Consider the following 20,772-nt stretch of genomic DNA (forward strand, 5'->3'; position numbering starts at 1 on the left):
CTGGACTGCTGCCAGGTGAGTACAAGCACCGCTTTGCCCCAAACCCCCTGAATCCTCTGGGTGGCCCTGATGAGGTCAATACTTAGTCCCACCAGACCCCCCGTGACCTTTACTGAAAAGCACCAGTGAGAACCAAGCCACACAGTCACATGTTATAACATGCTTCACCACTTGCCAATACAAGCCTCTTTATTATCAAGGGTCTTTTTCCTCCCCGTTGGCACCTCCAACTCTCCTCTCAGCTTAGCCTTTTCACTGCTGACCTGACATTTCAGTGTGATAGGTGTGGGACGGCCATGCCTCACATTGTAGAACTGCCTAGGACCTATATTCGTCTATCCCTGTGAAATAAGACTGTAGGGCCAAGCCCGCTCCCTTTTAAGTCAGTGGCAAAACTCCCAATGACTCCAACAGCGGCAGGATCAGCCCCCTAGTGGGTAAGGATAGTTTTAAAAAAATATCATGGAAACTTGAATTCAAGTATAGCCACTAGGCAACAATATGCCAAGTTCATATAAGGCTGTCAGACAAACAACACTACTTTCAAATTTCATTGTATCAAGTGCAATTCATTCCCCACACATGACCTGCAGCCGCAGTGTTCTCCAGTATTCTGGCAAAGCAGACACTAAACAAAGTAATTAGATGATCAAGATCAGAATAAAAATTCAAACAAAAGAAAAAACAGATTAATCCCTTCAAAACAGGCCTATTCTCACTGTTTTCTCCTATTGATATTAGGGGTCAGCTGATTATTTTGCAATGGTGTATTGAAAAAGTGGACTACAAAAGAATAATGTAGGTAAACAGTTCAGCAAAACAATGGCTCTTCCACACTGCTCTATGGGATGAAAGGCAACACTGGGAGCTGAATGTGTAGAGTAGCAAGGAAAGTAGCCAGGTTCTGGTACTCTCTGCCTTTCCTGGTTTCTAGGTCACAGCTCAGTCTGCTCATACTGGGTCAGCTCTTGAAGCTGTAAATGAGGATGTGATGGAAGCATCCCAAGTCAATTAGATTGGGGAAAGTCATCCTTCCTGTCCCCAAAATGGTTCTTACAGCAAACTTTTGTGCCAGTTCACAAAAATAACTGTCTGTCTTGTTTTTCCTCTTCCCCATTCACTTCAATATTCATGCTTAAAGTCAGGCATGTGATTCAATGTCTTGCTGAATCACAAGACTATCTGTGACAGGTTTCAGAGAAGCAGCCGTGTTAGTCTGTATCCATAAAAAGAACAGGAATACTTGTGGCATCTTAGAGAATAACAAATTTATTTGAGCATAAACGTTCATGGGCTACAGCCCACTTCATCATTTCTGAAACCTGTCACTATGCAGGCACTGCATTTAGCCGTATGCAGTGGAAATAGATCAACTTCATGAAAAAACTCGTACTGTATGTATGTGTGTACACACACACACACACACACACACACACACACACACACACACACACACTCTCTTCTTACATGTTCCATTCTATGCACCCGATGAAGTGGGCTGTAGTCCACAAAAGCTTATGCTCAAATAAATTTGTGTTAGTCTCTAAGGTGCCACAAGTATTCCTGTTCTTTTTAAAGGTTCCTTGTGGTTCTTTTTAAAGGTTCCTTGTGGTTCCTCCTGCAAGGAAACTAATTTGTAACATTTTGTGTTAGTATCCTTTATCACAGCACTTGCTCATTCCTTTAAAACATCACACTACCTACAAAGGAGACTACCAACATTTTTATGGCTTGTTACTGGTTTAAATAAAAAACTACTACTCCTTTATTAAATATACTTGTCAGATGGGGCAAGGAGTGAAGTTGCATAATTACCTAGTTCACTTTAAAAACTTAACTGGCTGTAATAATTTCACTCTACAAATATTAAGCAAATTAAACCTCAAGAAAAGGTGTTTTAAGCTAATTAGAAATACAAAACCAGGTCTTCAGTTGGTGTAAATGGGCAGTGCTGTATACTATAGAGTTAAAGAGTTTTCCGTGATAATACAACATTTAAAAAAAATTCCTTCAGAAAAACAACGGCTGTTTGACAAGCGTATTTTAAAGGCCTGATTAGATAAGTGAAGTTAAGTGCAAGTTGTACAGTAGGGAGTTTAATGCAAGGAGCTGATAAGTCTATGTGATGCTAGGCTGAGAGTCATTCTAACACTATTCTTTGTCCTAAACAGACAGTATTTACAGGATGTAACAGAACTGAGAAATGATTCCGAAAACAACTAATACCACTGGGTTATTATAAAATGCACCCTACCTCATCATGATCTTCTTCTAGCTTAATTTTTTTCATACAGTGAGTTTAGTGCTTGTGAATGAACAAAGTATTTTGATTTTTCAATTCAAAACAATTTTTCATTTGAAATTTTACTTCAACTTTATTTTAAAAAGGTAAAAAATAATTCCTTCAAACATAAGAACATAAGAATGGCCCTACTGGGTCAAGCCAAAGGTCCATCTAGCCCAGTATCTGGTCTTCCGACAGTGGCCAGTGCCAGGTGCCACAGAGGGAATGAACAGAACAGGTGATCATCAAGGGATCCATGCCCTGTTGCTCATTCCCAGCTTCTGGCAAACAGAGGCTAGGGAAACCATTCCTGCTAAACTAAATGTTTTATTCAACCCGAAACTTTTTCAGTTCACTAAAAATTTAATTTTTTTCTTTTGGGTCAACTTGGATTTCTTTTTTGTTTATTTGTTTTTAATTTTCCCATTGGCCAAAAATGGGGGGGAGGGAGGAAAGAGAATCAATTATTTGCACAGCTCTATTCACTAACTCAAATACTCTGACAGTAGCTTCTTTGAATCTAGGAGACTGATATCAGTGACAAAGGCAAAAGACTCCAGAGTCCATAAGCCATTCTGTTTCTTTTTGTTTTTAAAAGGAAAAAAGAATCCACAACACATCATGGGAGAGTTTGGGTCCTCTAACATGCATCATTCTTTTCCAGTTTACACTCCCACCTTTCACCCTCCTTCTCCCACTGGTAATATTTATATTTCTGTTCAATACTAGGGTATACCTCCCCCCTCCTTACATCACATGAAAAGTGTACGTGATACTTTCTTTTCATTCTTACATATAGATTTAGTGAAGGCCAAAAGAGGGCAAGAGCTGTCTAAGGACTTTAGTGTGTTTCAGAGGAGAGTAATGCAAGCAGGACCGGAGCCCCTGAGCATGCTGGAGCTGCTGCTACACCATAATTAGCTGCTTGAGGTGAGAGTATGAAAAGGGGGAATGAAGTTCTGTGAACCACAACAATGCTGGCAGCTCCAAACTTTTCCAGCAGTTGGTTCCTTGTTAAAAATCATGACTATTTTCACCCTCCAATTAAATGTTTTATTTAGCTGGGCTGATAGTGAAGATATAAAGAAAAAGTACTGAGAGGTGTGGGGAAACAGCAGGTGGGACGGGCTTGTGTTGAGCTGGGATGAATGCTTACAGGGGAAGATCCTGCACTGCCCATGATGAGAACGGAACTGACCATTAGGGCAGTGCAAGCAGCTCAGCAAGGTGGCCTGAGACATACCCTGTTGGGTCCATAGGCCTACCATGTTAGAGCTGGTGATCTCCAGCCAAGCCTGCATGCAAGGAGTGGAAATCCACTGAGATGGGCGCAGTGCCGGAGTGAGGCTCAAACAAGTATCTAACAAACGGCTAGTCTTCCAACAGTTTGGATGCATCTGAATCAGAAGTAGAAAATAAGCCCCTTTTGATGCAGAATCCAATTCAGAATCAAAACTACAAAGGGGGTTGGTCAGATCTGGAGGTTCAGATCCTCTCCCACCCAAATTCAACAGAATTTTGGATTTCGGCCCTTCTCTAAACAATTGAGTGGTTTCTTCAGGGAGCTTCCAAGAAAGCCCCTTGTTGTAATTTTATGGATGTGCAGCTGAAAACAGAAAGCAGACACGAGTTGGGTTTTTTACACACACACGGTTTAATTCAATGAAACCATTCTAGGATTAAAGGAAAGAGGGGAAAAAAACCAAGAAACAGAACAAAATATTTTCTGCTTACCAAGGCATAAGCCGGCCAATTTTTGTCCATTTACTTTTGCTAATAAAAAAGCCAGCAACAGGATCAGTAACTGCACCCCAGGCTTTGCCAATGAACAGCACCAAAGAGGCATGAAATGGAGTAATCTGAAAGTATAGACACAGTGCTCTAAACAAGATCCATCATTCAATGAAACAACATAAAGTAACTTTCCAGAAAGAATCTCAGTGTTTTATGTAAAGTGTAGTGATAGCTCACTTACAACACACATCAACTACTATTAAAAAACATGAATAGCCCTCCACCATCAATGCATCTTGGGAGACAACAAACTAGACACTGAGATACAGGCACTATGCAAGACAGAATGTATGACACGGAGGAAAGGCCAGGAGAGAAAGATCATAAGTGAATTTAATGCTGGGAAGAGGTGTCAGCCAGACAACACTGGAGACCGAAGTCTGTGGTTTAGTCATAAAACCAGGTACAGCGGAAGTGGAGGCAAGGTAAGCTTCTCCCACAAGACCCCATTTCTGAATTTCTGCTCCTGAGCTGGAGCAGACAAGCGCATAGTTCATTTCCCATGCACATTCGGTCCTTTAGTCTCTCTACTGAGATTACCTATAAGAGTGCCAACTGGTGCTAATTGTGAAAGTAGTTTTGGCATGATGGGCTTATTTCTACAAAAAACTGAACTGTGACTACTAGAGTTAATATTCCCAAATAATACTGTTTCTTCTGAATGCTTATTCTGTATTTTCTGTACAACATTTCTGTATGCAACTTTTTTTCCAACTAAACCCGAGTAAGATTAATTTGGATGACTTGGAACACATCTAGTTTGTTTGTTTCTTAATAATAGTTGCAGTTAGGGTCACAAGTGAATAATGTAAACTGTTACCTTTAAATCGAGTATATGCCAAAGAGCAACATAAGAGAGCACATTGGTCAAATGAAGCACATTTTAAAGTTTTCCCACATAAAAAATAAAATGGAAAAAAAGAAATTTACCAAACCAGTGTGTATTTTTCAGATTATGATTAATTATGTGAGATGTAGTCATCCCTGCATATATCTGTACTGAGTGCAAGAATTCACATATAAACAACAGAGTCATGGGGGGTGGAAGAGAGCAGGGGGCACGTAAAGAGGGATCTGCTGTAGTTACCCGGGCATTGCCTTGCCACCAAGCTAAGTGACTAGAGAGTCATTTCAACATGCATATCATCGGCTTTGCTCAAGTCACATCGCCTTAAAAAACAAAACCTTTTTTGAGACTGGAATTGCATAACGAGACTGCTTACGAAATCTTCTTCTCTTCAGTGTTTCAATAGGAAGAGAAGAGCAAAGACAGACAAAGTGAGGATAAGATTTGAAACGTCAAGGATATACAGCATGATTTGTTAAAAGCAGACACTGCACACATTTGGAGTGCATATATGATACAAAATTTATCCCAAGCTATGTTAGAGTTAAATCATAGTGATTGAAAAGTTTAATATTAAATAAGAGCTGGTTAAAAATTTTCCATCCAAACTTTTTTCCAACAACAAAAAATGGTCTTTATTCTTGAACAAATTGATGCAAATATTTGGGTTTTCCCCCTTTGGAAAAACTGAAAAATGTTCCCCCTAACTTCAAAAAAAAAATTCATTTCTTCTGAAATTTTTCCACCAAAAATATTTACTATTTTCCATCCAGCTCCACTAGATAACAGCAGGAGAAGGGCTTTAAGAGGCATGGATAAGGGATAAAAAGGTATAAACTTCCGCTTAAATTAGAAATGAAATAGTTAATGAGCCAAAGAGATACAGATACATGTGCTCAGATACTGTGGTGATGAGGGGCACACAGACAGTTTCAGATGAGAAGGTTCATGCACTGGCATTGCTCAGATAACACAAAGGGATAGCAAGGAAACAGATTTTGGACTAGCTCATAGAGCAGGAAGGGAAAATTGGAGAGATTATAAACATTATAGCATGGGATCTATCTCTGTATACATGTCTGCACAGTGCTTAGTATGACCAGGGCCCTAAATGCAGTGATACAAATATTAAAATATAATAGGGCCAAATTAATACCTGCTTATAAGAACGTGCAATTCATAGCTCCTTACAGCAATTCTGAATTTGGTCCAAGATTTCTAGGTGATGTGGGGTTATATACATACCTAGATAGGTTATGAGGGTAAATTAGCTGGATGCAATTCTAATGGTAAAATTGAAGGGTTAACTCTGAATGTTAATTTCTTGGGAAATGGCTCGGATTGAATATAAAAGATTTCGTATAGTGGGCTTCATAATCCCACAGGAACAGCACAGCCAGGATTTGGAAGAGAATTGCTCAATCCTCTGTGTGGGGAAGAATTCCACATAATCCCTAAAAAATTAGGTATTTGACCCCTAAAAAGTTGAGAGGAGGGGGAAAAAGTGGAGCTCAGACCTTTGCTGGAGAAACTGTGGAGCAAATGGCTCCTTCATGTTTATTTAATGGGACTGACAAACAATTAAACTAATAGGGACCAGCTAATCAAGCACCATTACCATCCAATCTCCATACTATTACATTTATCAAGCATAATTACTAAATAAGTTTTGTCACTAAGCTCAAAAGAGTTTCAACAGGGGCTGAACAATTAAAACCAACAACAGAATATCGTTTGAAAGGTATATTAGTTGAATTATCTTAATATTAGATTCAGGCAAATTAAGTAGGTGATGACATCATAATTGAACAAAGTTGGAGCCAGAACGCACTTTGCACATTACTTACACGTGCTATATCTAACAGGTAGATCTGTAGAAAAAAAGCAGTGGCACTTGTTGCAACTTGGTTTGGAGCACCTCCTATTGCATAGCACAATTTGCTGCAAACGGAGAGTCTATCTTCCTGTCTGAGCTGAAACAGAACAAGAACAGACAAGAGAAAATGCAAAACATTAAGAGTAAACATTTCACAGGTTTATGGTTAAACTCATATTCAGGCACTTATTTAAGTGGTCTGAAGTTCAGCATTTTCATAGATGCTGAACAACCAGAAACCCCACTGACTTCAATGCTCAGCACCACTGAGAATCAGGCTGGTTCCTCACTTGAACACTGTGATTCGGCTTTTGTGCCTGTTCCAAGTTACCAGAACTGGAGTCCAGGTACACAGACTTCTCGCAAGCTAATTCTGAAAAGCGCACTTCTTACAGGCCGCAAGTGGGCATGGACCATTCAAGTGCAGTGAGTCCATGAACACATGATAAAAAGCAATCAGGCAGACTTTCTAGAGTACTGAGACTATCTATAGGGCAGCTCCTGGGTCTTGGCTGCCTTACTGAGGATCGGAGTTATCTCTGCCCAAGAATGAATTATTCGGATGGCAAAATGTTGAGTAATTATTGGATACCAATTTTTTTTGCTTATATATGTATCTATTCTTTCAGACCACAAAAATCAATAAATAGTCTCATATTATTCTAAGACAATTTTCAGAGAAGAGGGATGGTCTTTCAGTTAAGGCTCTGCACACAGCCTCAGAAAGTCTGGGTCCAGTTTTTGAATTACAGGATGGTTGCAGGACTCTGAGCCCCCTTACTTCTTCCAGGGGCTATCTAACTTCTGTCTTGTGACCCCCTTGCTTCTCACTACTATTTAAATTAAAAAGTAAGCTGTTTGACATTCAAGGTCCCTCCAACTGTTTTCTCCATACCGTGAGCACTGTTTGGGGCCAATTCCTCATCCTGCCACAGAATTCCAGTGTGACCTCGGGAAAGTCACTTAATTTCTCTATGCCTTAGTTACTCCATCAGTTAAAAAAAATAGGCAGAATGGGTAGAGTTCTGAAAAGAATCTAAGTGACTTCAGAGACTAAGCCCCATTGCTTTTCAGTAGGAGTTATGCTCCTAAATCATTTATGCGCTTCTGAAAATTTTACCTGGAGATACTTGTCCATCTTTGTTGAAGCATCTTGAGATGTATGGATGGAACATGCTAAGCAAAAAATACCTATCAGACTGAACGTAACTGGCAGAAAAATCAAGGAACAGAATTAATTATTGTACCCTATTATGAAAAATAATAATTCAGAGACAAAGTGTTATGAGTCTAACAGATGAAAGATAATGTGTTTTCATAGGGGAAAATGCCACATTATTGGCAAATGATTCTAAAAGCTCTGATTTACTGTATTAGTGTTAGCTGAAAACATAGGTGGGAAATATCCACACGCTAATCTCAGTATAGAGTGCCAGTCACCATGGGGGCCACAAAGTAAGATCCTGACTAAAACTATTTCTGAGAATTCTAACTGTTAAATTCAATCCCTCTTTAAAAATCTGTTGATCCTTTTCAAGTTCCTTCCAATAGCAACGCTAATCCTAGGTCTGCCTTGGTTGTGGCCAAATATCTGGATTGAATGCACATAACCTCATGCTTCCAGTGCAGTCAGATTAAGATAATAAAATGATGAGGCTCCAGTAAAATGCTTTATTATTCTGATATGTATTACCTATTTCTGAAAGCATTTTTAATGTATCAGATTTTTTGATTACTAGGTGATAGTGTACTTACTAATAAAGAACTAATAGACAACAGAATCTTTCAAGATCTGGCCCTGCTCCTTTGAACATTCTATATAAACAGGTGTAAACAAGTGTATTAGTTTTATGAAAGTCCTTTGTTTCTGGTGATGTCTATACAGATAAAAAGCAAGATCTCCATGCACAAATCACAGCTACTGGTCTAACTACATCTCTGACTTCTCTGGGTCTCTTTGAGTACATGCACCTCTCACATCTTGGGCCTCAAGCTATCATCTCTCTCGGAGTGGAATTACACAATTCTTCCACTCGCCAACCATGCCCTGAGCAGCAGTCCCCAGGTGCTAACCATGATTACCTCAGCAGGGAATCCTGTTAGGTATAAAGTTCCTACCTCCCCTACTCTCCCAACACAGAGAGCATTAGCGTCCGGGTGGCATAATCTGTTCCCTTAAAAGACAGTTCTTTTCCCTCTGCTTCAGAGAGATTGTCCTTTAAAAGCTGCTCAATCTTTTTCATCACCCCCCTGTCCAGAGATGAAGTCACTTTTTATTGTTTATAGCCATCTGAACAGTCGGCTCGCAGCACGAGCAAAACAGTTGTATTAATCTGGGCTGGAGCCTGGAAGTAGTCCATCATCCTGTAATTTCCCACTAAGTATTTATTGGGAGGCTGTTTGTCAGGATCCATTGTGTTGCTTTCCTACATGTTTTTCAAATAGTCCCCTGTTCAGCTACACCAATGCATTAATTCACTTATATTGAGTTATTAGACTTTCCTGTACAGTAACTTCACCTCACTGCCTAGGTGACATACTGTATTCAAAATTATTATATAGCAGTTCCAGTCCACCACAGTTAATACTTAAGAACTTGAAATTAGAATAGTTATATTAAATTGTGAAATAATTAGCAATCAATAAAAAAAATTAATTAGACTTACAGACTTGAGCAACTCTCATTTCTCCAGTCAGCTTCACGGCTAGAAAGTTAAGGATCTCAATACTTTTACATTTTTGATTAAGAAGTCTCATTCAAATTCTACTCACCTTCTAGATACTGCTAGGCTGCTTGGGTAGCATACTTACAGATCACCTTCAAGCAAAGTTAACATTTGTGTCTCAGCAGCAGTTAATGGAGGCTTTCACCTGTGACTAATTTTGTTTATAGCTATGAATGCCATTGCTTGAATAAAATGAGCAGCTGGAATCTGATTATATTCAGTACAGTATCACTCGCTTATAAGGGGTTTTGCACATTTAAAGCTCTGCTCAAACAATTCTCATCTATCCTTGCAAGTAATAAGCCACATGACAGATGAGGAAACAGAGGCAGAGAAGTTAACTGACTGGCCAAAGATTCAGTAGGGATTAGAACCAGATTTTCCGACTCCTGTGCTCATTCAACTAGACTATGTTGCCTCTCATAGCCTTAGAAAGGGGCAATGGTGTTTGAGGCAGTGAATCTAGTGGTGAAAGTAAATGGCTGGGAATTCCTAAATTCTAACTATTGTTCTAATGCACTCTGCTGCCTTACTTTCCCCATCTGTACAGTGAAGATACTACTTCCTCCACAGGAGACTTCTTGTTTTAAGAGTGTTGTACATTAGGGGAAAAAAAGAGTTTGGAGCAGCATGCTTAGATGAATACTTTTGAAAGTCTCATACTCGGGGTGCAAATCCCCATCCTTATGTTTAATTTTCACTAGAGATTTAATTGGCCCCTGACACTTGAACATAAAGTTGTGCATTACTACATGCTTAAACATTGCAAAGGTTTGAAACTGTAAGCCCACATTGAACAGCCCATGGGATTTACAATGGGACAAAGGATGGTCTTTTGGGTAGGGCTCTGTCAGACTTCTTCAGTGGCCTTAGGCAAAATACTTAATCTTTGAGCCTCAGTACTCTTATCTCTAAAATGGGAACAATAACACTTCCTTTCTCCCACCCTATGTGTCTTATCTATTTCACAGGGGCAGGGACTGTGTCTTACTATGGGTTTGTACAAATGCTTCGCATAAGGGGTTCCAGATCTGGTTGGCACGTCTAGATGTTATCGTGATACAAATACATTCTTTTTATAAAGGATGAAGTGTATTAGACATTTTCTTGTAGAAAGGCTTAGAGTGGTAAATCTTTACAGGACAGAAAGCTGGATTTTTTTTTAATATTGCCTTTTAAATATAAGGATAAACTGCAAGATTCCACCCTTGATTGCCCATTTGAACTTTTTTCAACATGCACTTTCATCCTTTCTTCCATACTAGCTGTATGCAGAGAAGGAGCTCCCTGCAAAAATGCACCAGGCCACTGCATTATCCTCCTTTAAACTCACCTATGATGAGCCACTTGTGAAATACTTGACAGTGAATAGGTAGCTGGGGTGCTGTGATCACTACTTTTTACACTATTGATAACTGTCTCACTGTTATCTTATGCCCCACCCCTATCTATTATATCCACCTATTCACTCATCTTAAAGTTAGATTGCAAGATATAACAGGCTGGGACCAAGTTTCAGTTATTTGATGTATGGTGCCTAACACAGTGACCCACTGGTCTCCGGAATTAAGTGCTATGCTTGTCTCCGTTTTCTTTTGTCAGCATTTTAAACTGCGCTCCACCTCAGAGGCATTCAGTCCCAATTTCTCCTTGTATTTGTTTTGCCAGACTGGGCTGTGACATTAGTGGTAGGCTCTAATGAATTGCACCCAAAGAGGTTTCTAATTACTCTGGCACTGCTGAACACAAATCATTTATTGCAAAAGAATCCCAGGTTAGATTTCCCCTCACCGTCACTGAGCCTGCTCATACTCAAGGCACAAATCAACATAAGGGGGGTGCAAAGCCTGCATTTCAGATCTGTATGAGATTCTTTTACAAAGGTCTGCAAGCACATGATTTTAAATCAACATTACTTTCATCCTTCCTTCCCTTTCTCACCTTCTGTTTGTGAATGCCACCCACTCATTGCTTCTTATCTCAAAAATTAGACTCTGGGCTCTTCAGAAGAGGGACACTTTCTGTGTGTTTGTGCACTGCTTAGCACCATAGGGCTCTAATTCAATATGGAGCCTTTAGGCACAGCTGTAATAAAGGTAACCATAATAGCTCTTAAACCCATTTTTTTAAAATAGGAGAATTAGCCATTCAGTAAATTCATTCTTCACTCATGCTTTTTTGGATTGAAACAAAGTCTGGCTAGCTTTGAGAGATTATTTACGTTGTATTTGTACAAAGTTATTTAAGTCTCAAATTGCTTCTACAAATTGTTTCAGAAGCAGGGTGAAGGGAGAGAAAGCTCCAGTCTGAATATTTATTTTTAAAAATGGGAGTGAGGGGAAGAGGAGGAGGGCAAGAAAGATTGAGCTTCTTTCCTTATTATCTTCAGATCCACTTTGAAATCTTGCACTTACTACAGTACAGTTAAACACTGTACAAAATATAATAATGAAACAATCACTTATATCTAAGTTGAAGGCAGGTAAATTCAAATGGGAAATAAGGAGTAAATTTTTAATAGTGAGAATAATTTACTATTGGAACAATTTGGGTCATGGTGGATTCTCCATAACTGACAATTGTTATATGAATACAGGATGTTTTTTTCTAAAATATACACTCTAGGAAGTATTTTAGGGAAGTTTCTATGGCCTGTGTTTATACAGCAGGTCAGACTAAATTATAAAAATGGTCCTTTCTGGCCATGAGATCTATCAATCTAAGGTAAAGCAAGAAGTTTTAACACAGAAAATGAGTGATTCCACTTCTGAAGTGGAATGGTGGATGTGGTGGATGTTTTTTAAATTAAGTAAGTTTGAAAGTCTCTCAAATATATAATAGTGTCTTTAATCTTGTAACATCTCATTTTCTTGGGAATCTTACTTCCTTCACAAATGCAAACTGAAACTGAATAGAATATTAGTAATAAGTGTTTGTGGGTACAGAAGACAACTAGCAAAAGCAATCCTGTGCAACTGGAAGAAGATATTTCAGTAGCTGGATGGACTGTGGCTGGGTGTACACACAATTTTGTCACAAGCTCTTCTTTATCAAGCAGGTCCAGAACAAAACCAATAGTGGTTTAAGAGGAATGGGAAGGGATGGCAGCAGCTGAGACTTTCAGATAGTTTAAGTTGAGGTTTATCTGATTCAACACACTATGAGACACTTTCCCAGTATTATGCTTCACCCCAACCCTGTCTCTCAACATGAGTTTAACTCTGCCGATGAATTTGCAGAAATTAAAGTGATGGCTTCTTCCATTTTGATTTTTTCTCTTCTAACAAGCTGTGTTTTTTTCAGTCTGGATATGGCATATTACAAAACTGTATATGGTATTACCTATCAGATTCCAGTTTATAATGTATTACTGGGTAAATATTTAAGATGACATTTTAACACTGCTATCTTTTGTATAGCAAGGTTGATATTTCAGCTTTAACTGCATTTCCCAATTTGTGTGTTTAATTTCTCACACCGGTATGGAACAATAGTCCCATTTTTAACTGAATGCACATGTTCATATCTATATAGACAAATGCACACAGGCCGCAATTTAAACGGAAATATTCATCTTCTTTTATAGCTGGAAAACTGCATTCTAGGAAGATACAAATACTTCCTGGAATATTGTTAGATTTCTCAACACACACTTCTCCAATCATATGCTACAAGCAACATAGTAAAGGGTTCCCCCAAAAATGCCACCCTTCAGTCTGTGACTCTTACTCCGTTGCAGGGGAAACATGCTCACAAAAAAGATGGATGAAAAATTACTCCATTTCCCCCCCTAATTATTACCAAGGAGTGAGACACACTAGGCATTTTGCTCCTGAAAAAAGATATCCTGAGTATAGCACAACATTATGGGATAAGGGTGAAGAATTTCTGTGGAAACACTTTGAAAATATCTGAAGAAGAGCTCTGTGTAGCTTAAAAGCTGCCTTTTCACCAACAGAAGTTGGTCCACTAAAAGATATTACCTCATTCACCTTGTCTCTCATATATCCTGGGACCAACACTACTACAACACTGCAAACATCTAGCACTTGGGGAAATATGATCTATGCTAAGAAGAATACATATCTAATCTATCTATATATATCGTGTTCTCTCAAATCCCAGTGGATAAAATATCTCTGACATAGAAACCACTCCAATTCTGCCTTCTGTTTGGTGACAAAGTTCTCTGACAAAGAGGCATCTAGTGTTTCTGATTCCCCCGAGGAAGTGCTACCTCAGAAGCTGCTACACAAGACGTTTATTCTTGGAGGGGCAGAAATTTAGGAAAGGTGATACAATTACATTAGGGCAACAAAAAAAAAAGTCACCTTCTAGGACACTGTATAAGATTCTCAGGGAGATCCCTGGCGAACTCGTCCAAATGCAGGCGGGGGAAAGGGTCTAGAGCAAAGGAGGTCGGAGCACTGCAAGCCCGCAGCCCCGAGGGGCGATGCTGGGGACCCGACGGGCAGTCACAGCCGCTCACCTCTTCTGCTGACCGCCTGAGCCCTTGTTCCTGCGGCGGCTCCTCTGGGAGAAGGGCGGCCTTCGGCGCTGCTTTCCCAGGCCAGTCCCCCCGCTGCGGGGTGTCCCCTCCAGCACCAGCCATGCCCCAGCACCGCCACCCCCCAAGCAGTCCGCCGCGGGGCTTTTCAGCACCTGCCAGCCCGGGGGGCGGGGCCGGGCCGAGCTTAGCTGCTCGGGGCCCCTCCGCAGCCATCGGAGGCGCGGGAGAAGCAGTTAAGGGCCGCAGCTCCCTGGGGAGCCTCGGCGGTTGCTGCTCTTGCTCCGCCACTGGCTTGAGAGCGAGACTCCCTGCAGGGTCGCTGCACTCAGAGCCCCCCGCTAGCATGCTCCGGGCGCGGGAAGGAGGAGCTGCTGCAGCCCCAGTGCAAAGGTATCCAACCACCCCCCATCTCGTTAGCCGATGACGCAGAGCTGGGAGGGCGCCTGCACCTGCCTGACATGCACAGAGTCGTTTCCCTGTAAGGTGCCCAGGCTGCATCTCTTAGCACGGATCAGGGCAGGGAGCAGCGCACTTTGCTCGGACACTTTCCCCAGCAGAGGTGCAAACCCTGAACCACGGGGAGAAGGCGCTGTGTTGTTCTTCGCCTTTAGGGAAGAAAAAAAAATAAACTCTGTCCAAACAACTTGCAAAATAAGAAGCCCGGCTTTATTTTACTGGAGCGAGGCAAGATCCTTGCAAGAGACGTCGCAACACGGGATAAATTGCACAGAGCGCCGGAGTGTACAACGTCAGCATTTCCTATAAGTCCCATGGACAGGGCCACAGATCGGAAAGGCTAAGGCCTTTCCCAATTCCTGCGCTGTCCACAAACGCCAAAGTTAAGGCTGCATGACCCTGCATTTCATCTCGTGCGTCTTCGGCGCTTCCCGCCCCGTATTTGTTTAAGTGCAAGTGTTAGAATCGTCCCCTATGAAAGACCCTTTTCTGAGAGGAGGTGCCCTTGCCTCGTCTCTATAACTTAGGCACAGGCACGGCAGAAGCCCGTGTTAAATTGCTCTTGAACTAAGACTTGGGGAATAAGGCGGCACAGTTCCATTTTTGCCCCCCTCAAACGTAGTTTAAATTAATTTAGTTTCAAATATTAACTAGCGCTTATTCTAAATATTTATGATACTTGGGCTTCAGGAGGGCGCCTACACAGTTATATTCTTGTTTTAAAACTCTCGGGATCATATTACCAAAATAATTAAGAGCCAGATCCGACCCATATTCACTCACAAAGTAAGTATAAGAAAAAACGCCTGCAATGTGTGCCCTTATAAATAAACAACCCATCCGACGGCACCATTGTTAATCACAAGGTGGCTTTTTAGGTGGCTCTAACACAGCAGCTTGTCTGTCAGCACACCTGTTTTCGAGCAATCGGACAATCAAAAATAGTCACCCAAGGCTGAAAGGTGGCATGGGTGTTTTAGCGCCATGTCAACGTTATTACTCTTGGGGAGGGTGCTTTTCGAGTTACTTATTTTGTTTCTGTACAACAATTTTTCTATAACCAATTTTGCTCCCCTAGGGGCAAAGGAATAATCTTTCTGCTTTAGGCATGAAACTAAATGTACTGATTAGCAAAGCTTTGCAATGGTTCCTTCAACTGGAGCCTTGGAGTGGATTAGTTAGTTTGAAAGAAGTTCAGGTTGCAGATAAAGAGGAAGACTCCCACCCACCCTCCCCCACTTCTTTTTTTAGAATAAAATAGGGACTTTTTTCGGGGGAAATATTCATAAACCAATCCACATGTGCGGCACCTGCTAGCCAGACTGATTTTTAGCAGCTCACCTACTGTAATTATTTAATTGAATTCAGTCTAAACAGTGGCTCCCTGGCTTCAGAACAGTCATAGCAAACTAAGCAATAATTTTTGATATTCAACCCCCCTGCAAGCTATAGTGCCAAAAATGGTTGTAGCACCAAAATTTTCATAATCTAAGTAACTAGGCTTTTCAAAGAATTACCTAGACAGGCCAACATGATGAGTTCAGACAGTATGATTTATTTTTCATTCACCCAATCAAATTCAGGCTACAGTTTCAGTTTCATATTTAGTCTAGTTCAAAATCCATTGAAGGCAACAGAAGTTTTTTCAACAGGCTTTGGATCAGGCCCTTAAAATGCCTTGCACTGGAGGCTTAAAACAGATGGTAAATTTCTCACTTGTTAACTTTAATCCAAATGTTGTTCTAGAAACAGGCTAAACTAAGCAAAAGTCCAGTGCCTCATTAAAAAGAAAGAAAGGAAAAAAAGGATTTTCTTAATGCAGCACAAGAAGCAATTTCTAATTTAGTTTTAAAGTGTTTCCAGGTGTTGAAATACAGAAGCAGGGGAATAATACACAAATGCAGATGTCTGAACTCATTTTCAGTTTCTTGCTTAAATTGTACCTTTGTTGCAAGGGGGAAGAGAGGTTACAGTATATTTCAGTCATTTTGCTCTAGGCCATTTTGACTTTCCAAATTATGTTAAGGCTTGTGATGGTTGTTTGTGAATCCAATTTGTACTATTGCAAGTCTTTTTTGCAACTGCAGCCACAATCATTGTTTCAAGAAAATGCATAATATAATCCATCACAGAGCCTGTAACCAAACAGGGATACTCTAGTCTTTGTAGGGAGCAGCAGCATAAAAATGAACAAAATATTGCAATAGTGTAATATACACTGCTCCTTACCCTATTACCATGTTTTGGAAAGAACAACTGCCTACATTTAATCTGATTTTGAGTAATTCAATTGTGTTGCACTAACTTTTCTTCCTAAATGTCTACATTGCATATATATCTCCTTACCTAAACCTGAAGAACTCTGTGCAGCTCAAAAGCTTGTCTCTTTCACCAACAGAAGATAGTACAATAAAAGATATTTCATATACAGATGCAGGAGTATGATACTGCTATTTACAGGTGTCATACACATTCTGTGTAATAGAACATTGACATCTTATGATCAAATGCATCCTATACTCATATAGTTTTACATTAGAGATTCAAATGAATTGAATTTGAGATTCCTGTGTCTTAGAGGCAGCTCTGCAAATTAATAGTCAGATATACCACAGTAGGTGTCTACTATTTTTTTTTTTTTTTTAAAGGAATGTACCTGATTTAGTTCCCCAGTTCTTACCAGGATTGGAATTAAGATGTTTTGCACCCAAAATTCCATTTTGTTAGAAAATGAAAGGAGAGTGGTTTTAGAACCCTTACTAGCATCAGGGTCAAAAAGAGAATGCTTGCAACTGAACATTCCATGTGCTGTGTATGCTTACAGGAGTCAGGAAGTGAAATTAACAGTAAGCAAAACTGAGGTGTACATTTGTGTTATCCAAACTGAATGAAGTGCAAGTAATTAACTTAGTTGAGTGGTGCAAAATAAATTTGTACCAAAAAACGCATAATTTTTAAAGATACAAGTTCAAAAAATGTCTCTCCATTGAATGAGTATTGGGAAGCTAAATTTCAAACCATACCATTCATGTTGTCTAGATAGCTTCATACAGACCTCAGCATGGGTGATGCACCAAAAAAAGCAAGTCATCCAGGGTTCAAGAATTCTTCGATTTATGAAGAACTAAGGTTACTGCAGTGCAGTAATCTTATCTTTCCCAAAAAACAAACCCTCTCACTTAACTGTAGTAAATAAAAAGTATTAAACCAAACAATTTCCCTTTTTGAATGCAGCACAAAACCAGTTACTCTTCATTGAAGGGTCCAGGACAAAAAAAACACAACTCACATTTAACAGACCTTTATGGCTCCATTCCAAATCCACACACTACTGAACTTAATTCATGCAAACTATCTAGCAAAACTGTATGCAAAAATCTACAGTCCTTACACTGGTTTCTCAATAAGTAATGTATGACACGCTAATTATAACTGACAACGGGGACATGAATTAAAAGCAGACGATGGGCATATTTTATAAGTTGCAAAATAAACCAAAGTGAGGACTGACAAAGAACAAACGAATAGAGAAGGAAACCGCTTTATTTCCAAATAAGGGTTTTTAAATGTTATTGGAAGACTTACATGTGCAAATTAGCTCTGCCCTTAGCTGGCAATTTGGCACAGATGAAGGTTTGTATTTTCACTATATATTTCTCTATAGCCATCTTTCATCTACCGTTAGAACTATTGGGTGTCATGCTTGTTTTTCACATGGTTCAGAATGGATTACGCTGCTAGTGGTACATGTAGCTCAAAGCATCTGTCACGACATTCCATGTCTTGGGGATGGGAACAGAGCTGCCACTGAGGCAAGCAGCTACTTCAACCATTAGGAAAAGCAAATCTCAGGAGTTTCTGATGTAACATCTTATGTACAGTATGCAATGGAGCCAACTCATTCTTGTCTTGAGATGTTCTCATGTGCACAATACAGGCTTTGAAAGGGAAGTCCCAAAATTCAATTTGTTAAACTTAATTGCAGTAGCTTTTCATGATTTCTTTAAAATAAAGATTTTCTATGAAAATAGTGAAAAGTGTTTAAATGTAAGTCTGCCATTGAAGCATCTGTAATCTAAACATTAGGGTAAGAGACTCAACCTGAAATTGACTTATAGAAACATGAGTGAAATCAAGTGGTTTCGTTTCACAGTCCAAACTGAAGTGAAAAAATAAAATTAAATTTGACTTAATTGTCACTTAAATTGCTGTTAGTAACACAAGTCTTTTAGAATAAATGATTTTAACCCAAACATGCCTTTAAAAGGCCATCAGTGCTTTCTAGCTAGGAGGAACTTAGAAGATGGTCCCTGTCTTACTAGGTTACCTCTGCTTCATTACTGCCAATCTCCAAACACTGAAATGCTTAGAAAATACCTCAAACTACAGCACAAAACACACAATTTGCTCTTTAAGAAGAGTGCAGCTTTGTTGAGATGATACAGTGCATCCAGATATTGCTGTTCAGGTTTGTTTTGGTTTTGTCTAGTTTAGTTCAACTTAGATGTAGACTTTTGGTGAGTTGAACACTAATTGGTACTGGTAAGTCTTTATGTTTTTTTGGCCATTACTTGCAGCAGCAGTTCTACTGTCATAATCAAGGTACTCTTAAAACCAAAGACTATGAAAAACTTCTGAAAGGCTCAGTTGTTTTCTGAAGTCTCTGAACTATAACAGCATTTTGTAAGTTAGCTTCGTCCAGAGTGAGAGTCTCATCCAGCAGCTCTAGGAAAGGAAGAGATGTGGTCAGGCTGAAAGGAACACTTCCCTGCGATCCTTGATATTTTGTTATGAAGTCTCTGACATGGCTTATTCTGAAAAGGGGGAAAAAAATCCAGCAAGTTACAATCTTTCTAAGCATTTGAGTCAATTGTTTTCAAGAGGTGTGGGGTTGAGCACAAGTCATGCACACAATGCAGCACATATGCAGGCTCTGTGAATTTCCAAAGCATGATTCTTGCACAGCTAGTGGAACTAATTTTTTATATACTATACATACTCTCTTTTTCAGCCATGAGTTGCAATAAACCCCTATAGGTAATCTACACAAAACATTCCCACAGCACTCACTATGACCCAGCAACTGGCATGCTAGCTGAACACTACAAATTCTTTAGTGCCTTCAATCTGGTTTCTCCTTAATTCTGCACATAATATAACCTCAAATTCCACCTTCTCTGTGACTTCAGGCATGTCACCTGGGACCCTTCACCAGCACTATATTAAAGTTAGATATGGAAGTTGTGGAATTTACACCTGAACTATTTAAGGTCAGAACCACATAATGGTTTTTCCCTTATCTCAAACCTTAACCCAAGCACAGCAGCACATATACTAGAGTGCGCTTTTAGCCTTTTTCTGGACCTCCAACGAAAAAACATGTTTATGATAATAATGGTTAAGAATATCACAGTACCATAAAGACAAGTCTCTTGAATTTGCCTTAACATTTCTATGTTATTTTGAACTACAGTGCATGTGTATGTACAGCAGACCACAGAAGCTCATTGGTGCACTAGCACGAATACAAGTTATGACAGAATAGCTGTTTTAAATGTTTTCTGACAATATGGTTATGTGAAAGGAGCTGTTTTACTCATGCCAAGTACAATTTGTCAGATAAGACTGGCCTGAATAACTTTTAAGATGAATCTATTTGCACTAGGATGAAAACTTGTATTAGGAATTTTAATCTATTCATTTTGAAATAGGAAAAATATTGAGCCCTCCAATAATGGGTTTAATAATCAAAATGCAAACGCACCCCTCATTAATAATAATGATCCACTATAGTAATGGACTTATTTGGATTGTTCAAGTTTAGAGATCTGTAGAGACAATGAATACTAACAAATGGATCCTCTCAGACTTCTAGTATCTTGCTGAATTCAGAGTCAGCCTGTAACTGCTAAGTTTTCCTTCGTCTGCCATCCTGACTGGGTATAAACCAATATACAGTGTACTAGAGAGCAATACAACCTGAACTGGTGTTGAAGGTAAGCTTTATCATTGTCACTTTACTTGCTGCAGAGATACATATAGCACAAGAAATTCATTCTATATATTATTACGCTTATAGCACAACTGTAAACTATAGGAAAAGGTCGCTGAAGGTTGTAGTTCTTCAAACCGATCTCCTTTAGTAGTTGATCCTACTTTCCCCTCAAAAATGTGTACACTGAACTACTGCCTTATCACAGCCACTTGCAGGGCTTGGAAGTTTTACTAGACACCCAGTAGACATATTAGCCACAGACTAGTTTGAAGTGTTCCACCCAC

The 20,772-nt window shown here is 39.6% G+C and overlaps 2 protein-coding genes across 9 annotated transcripts in view; both read right to left on the minus strand.

Annotated features, from left to right (window-relative positions):
* Nucleotides 1-15,013, minus strand: part of MFSD2B (major facilitator superfamily domain containing 2B) — a 64,642-nt gene extending 49,629 nt beyond the window's left edge. The window contains exons 1-3 of one of the 6 annotated variants that reach the window (XM_030555334.1): nt 14,017-15,013; nt 6,773-6,898; nt 4,019-4,143 (exon numbers count right to left, since the gene is read on the minus strand). In XM_030555334.1, coding sequence (XP_030411194.1) covers nt 4,019-4,143; nt 6,773-6,898; nt 14,017-14,535 — 770 coding nt within the window. In that variant the 5' untranslated portion in view covers nt 14,536-15,013. The remainder of the gene's footprint in view (nt 1-4,018; nt 4,144-6,772; nt 6,899-14,016) is intronic. The other 5 variants (XM_030555336.1, XM_030555332.1, XM_030555335.1 and 2 more) reach the window with 5 other exon arrangements.
* A 1,015-nt stretch (nt 15,014-16,028) lies between these two features.
* Nucleotides 16,029-20,772, minus strand: part of UBXN2A (UBX domain protein 2A) — a 30,090-nt gene continuing 25,346 nt past the window's right edge. For 2 of the 3 annotated variants that reach the window (XM_030555338.1, XM_030555337.1), the window contains one exon: nt 16,029-19,307. In XM_030555338.1, the coding sequence (XP_030411198.1) occupies nt 19,115-19,307 (193 nt within the window). In that variant the 3' untranslated portion in view covers nt 16,029-19,114. The remainder of the gene's footprint in view (nt 19,308-20,772) is intronic. The other variant, XR_003999473.1, reaches the window with a different exon arrangement.

The sequence above is a fragment of the Gopherus evgoodei genome, chromosome 3 (genome assembly GCF_007399415.2).
Source record: "Gopherus evgoodei ecotype Sinaloan lineage chromosome 3, rGopEvg1_v1.p, whole genome shotgun sequence".
In the NCBI taxonomy this organism is placed as follows: Eukaryota; Metazoa; Chordata; order Testudines; family Testudinidae; genus Gopherus; species Gopherus evgoodei.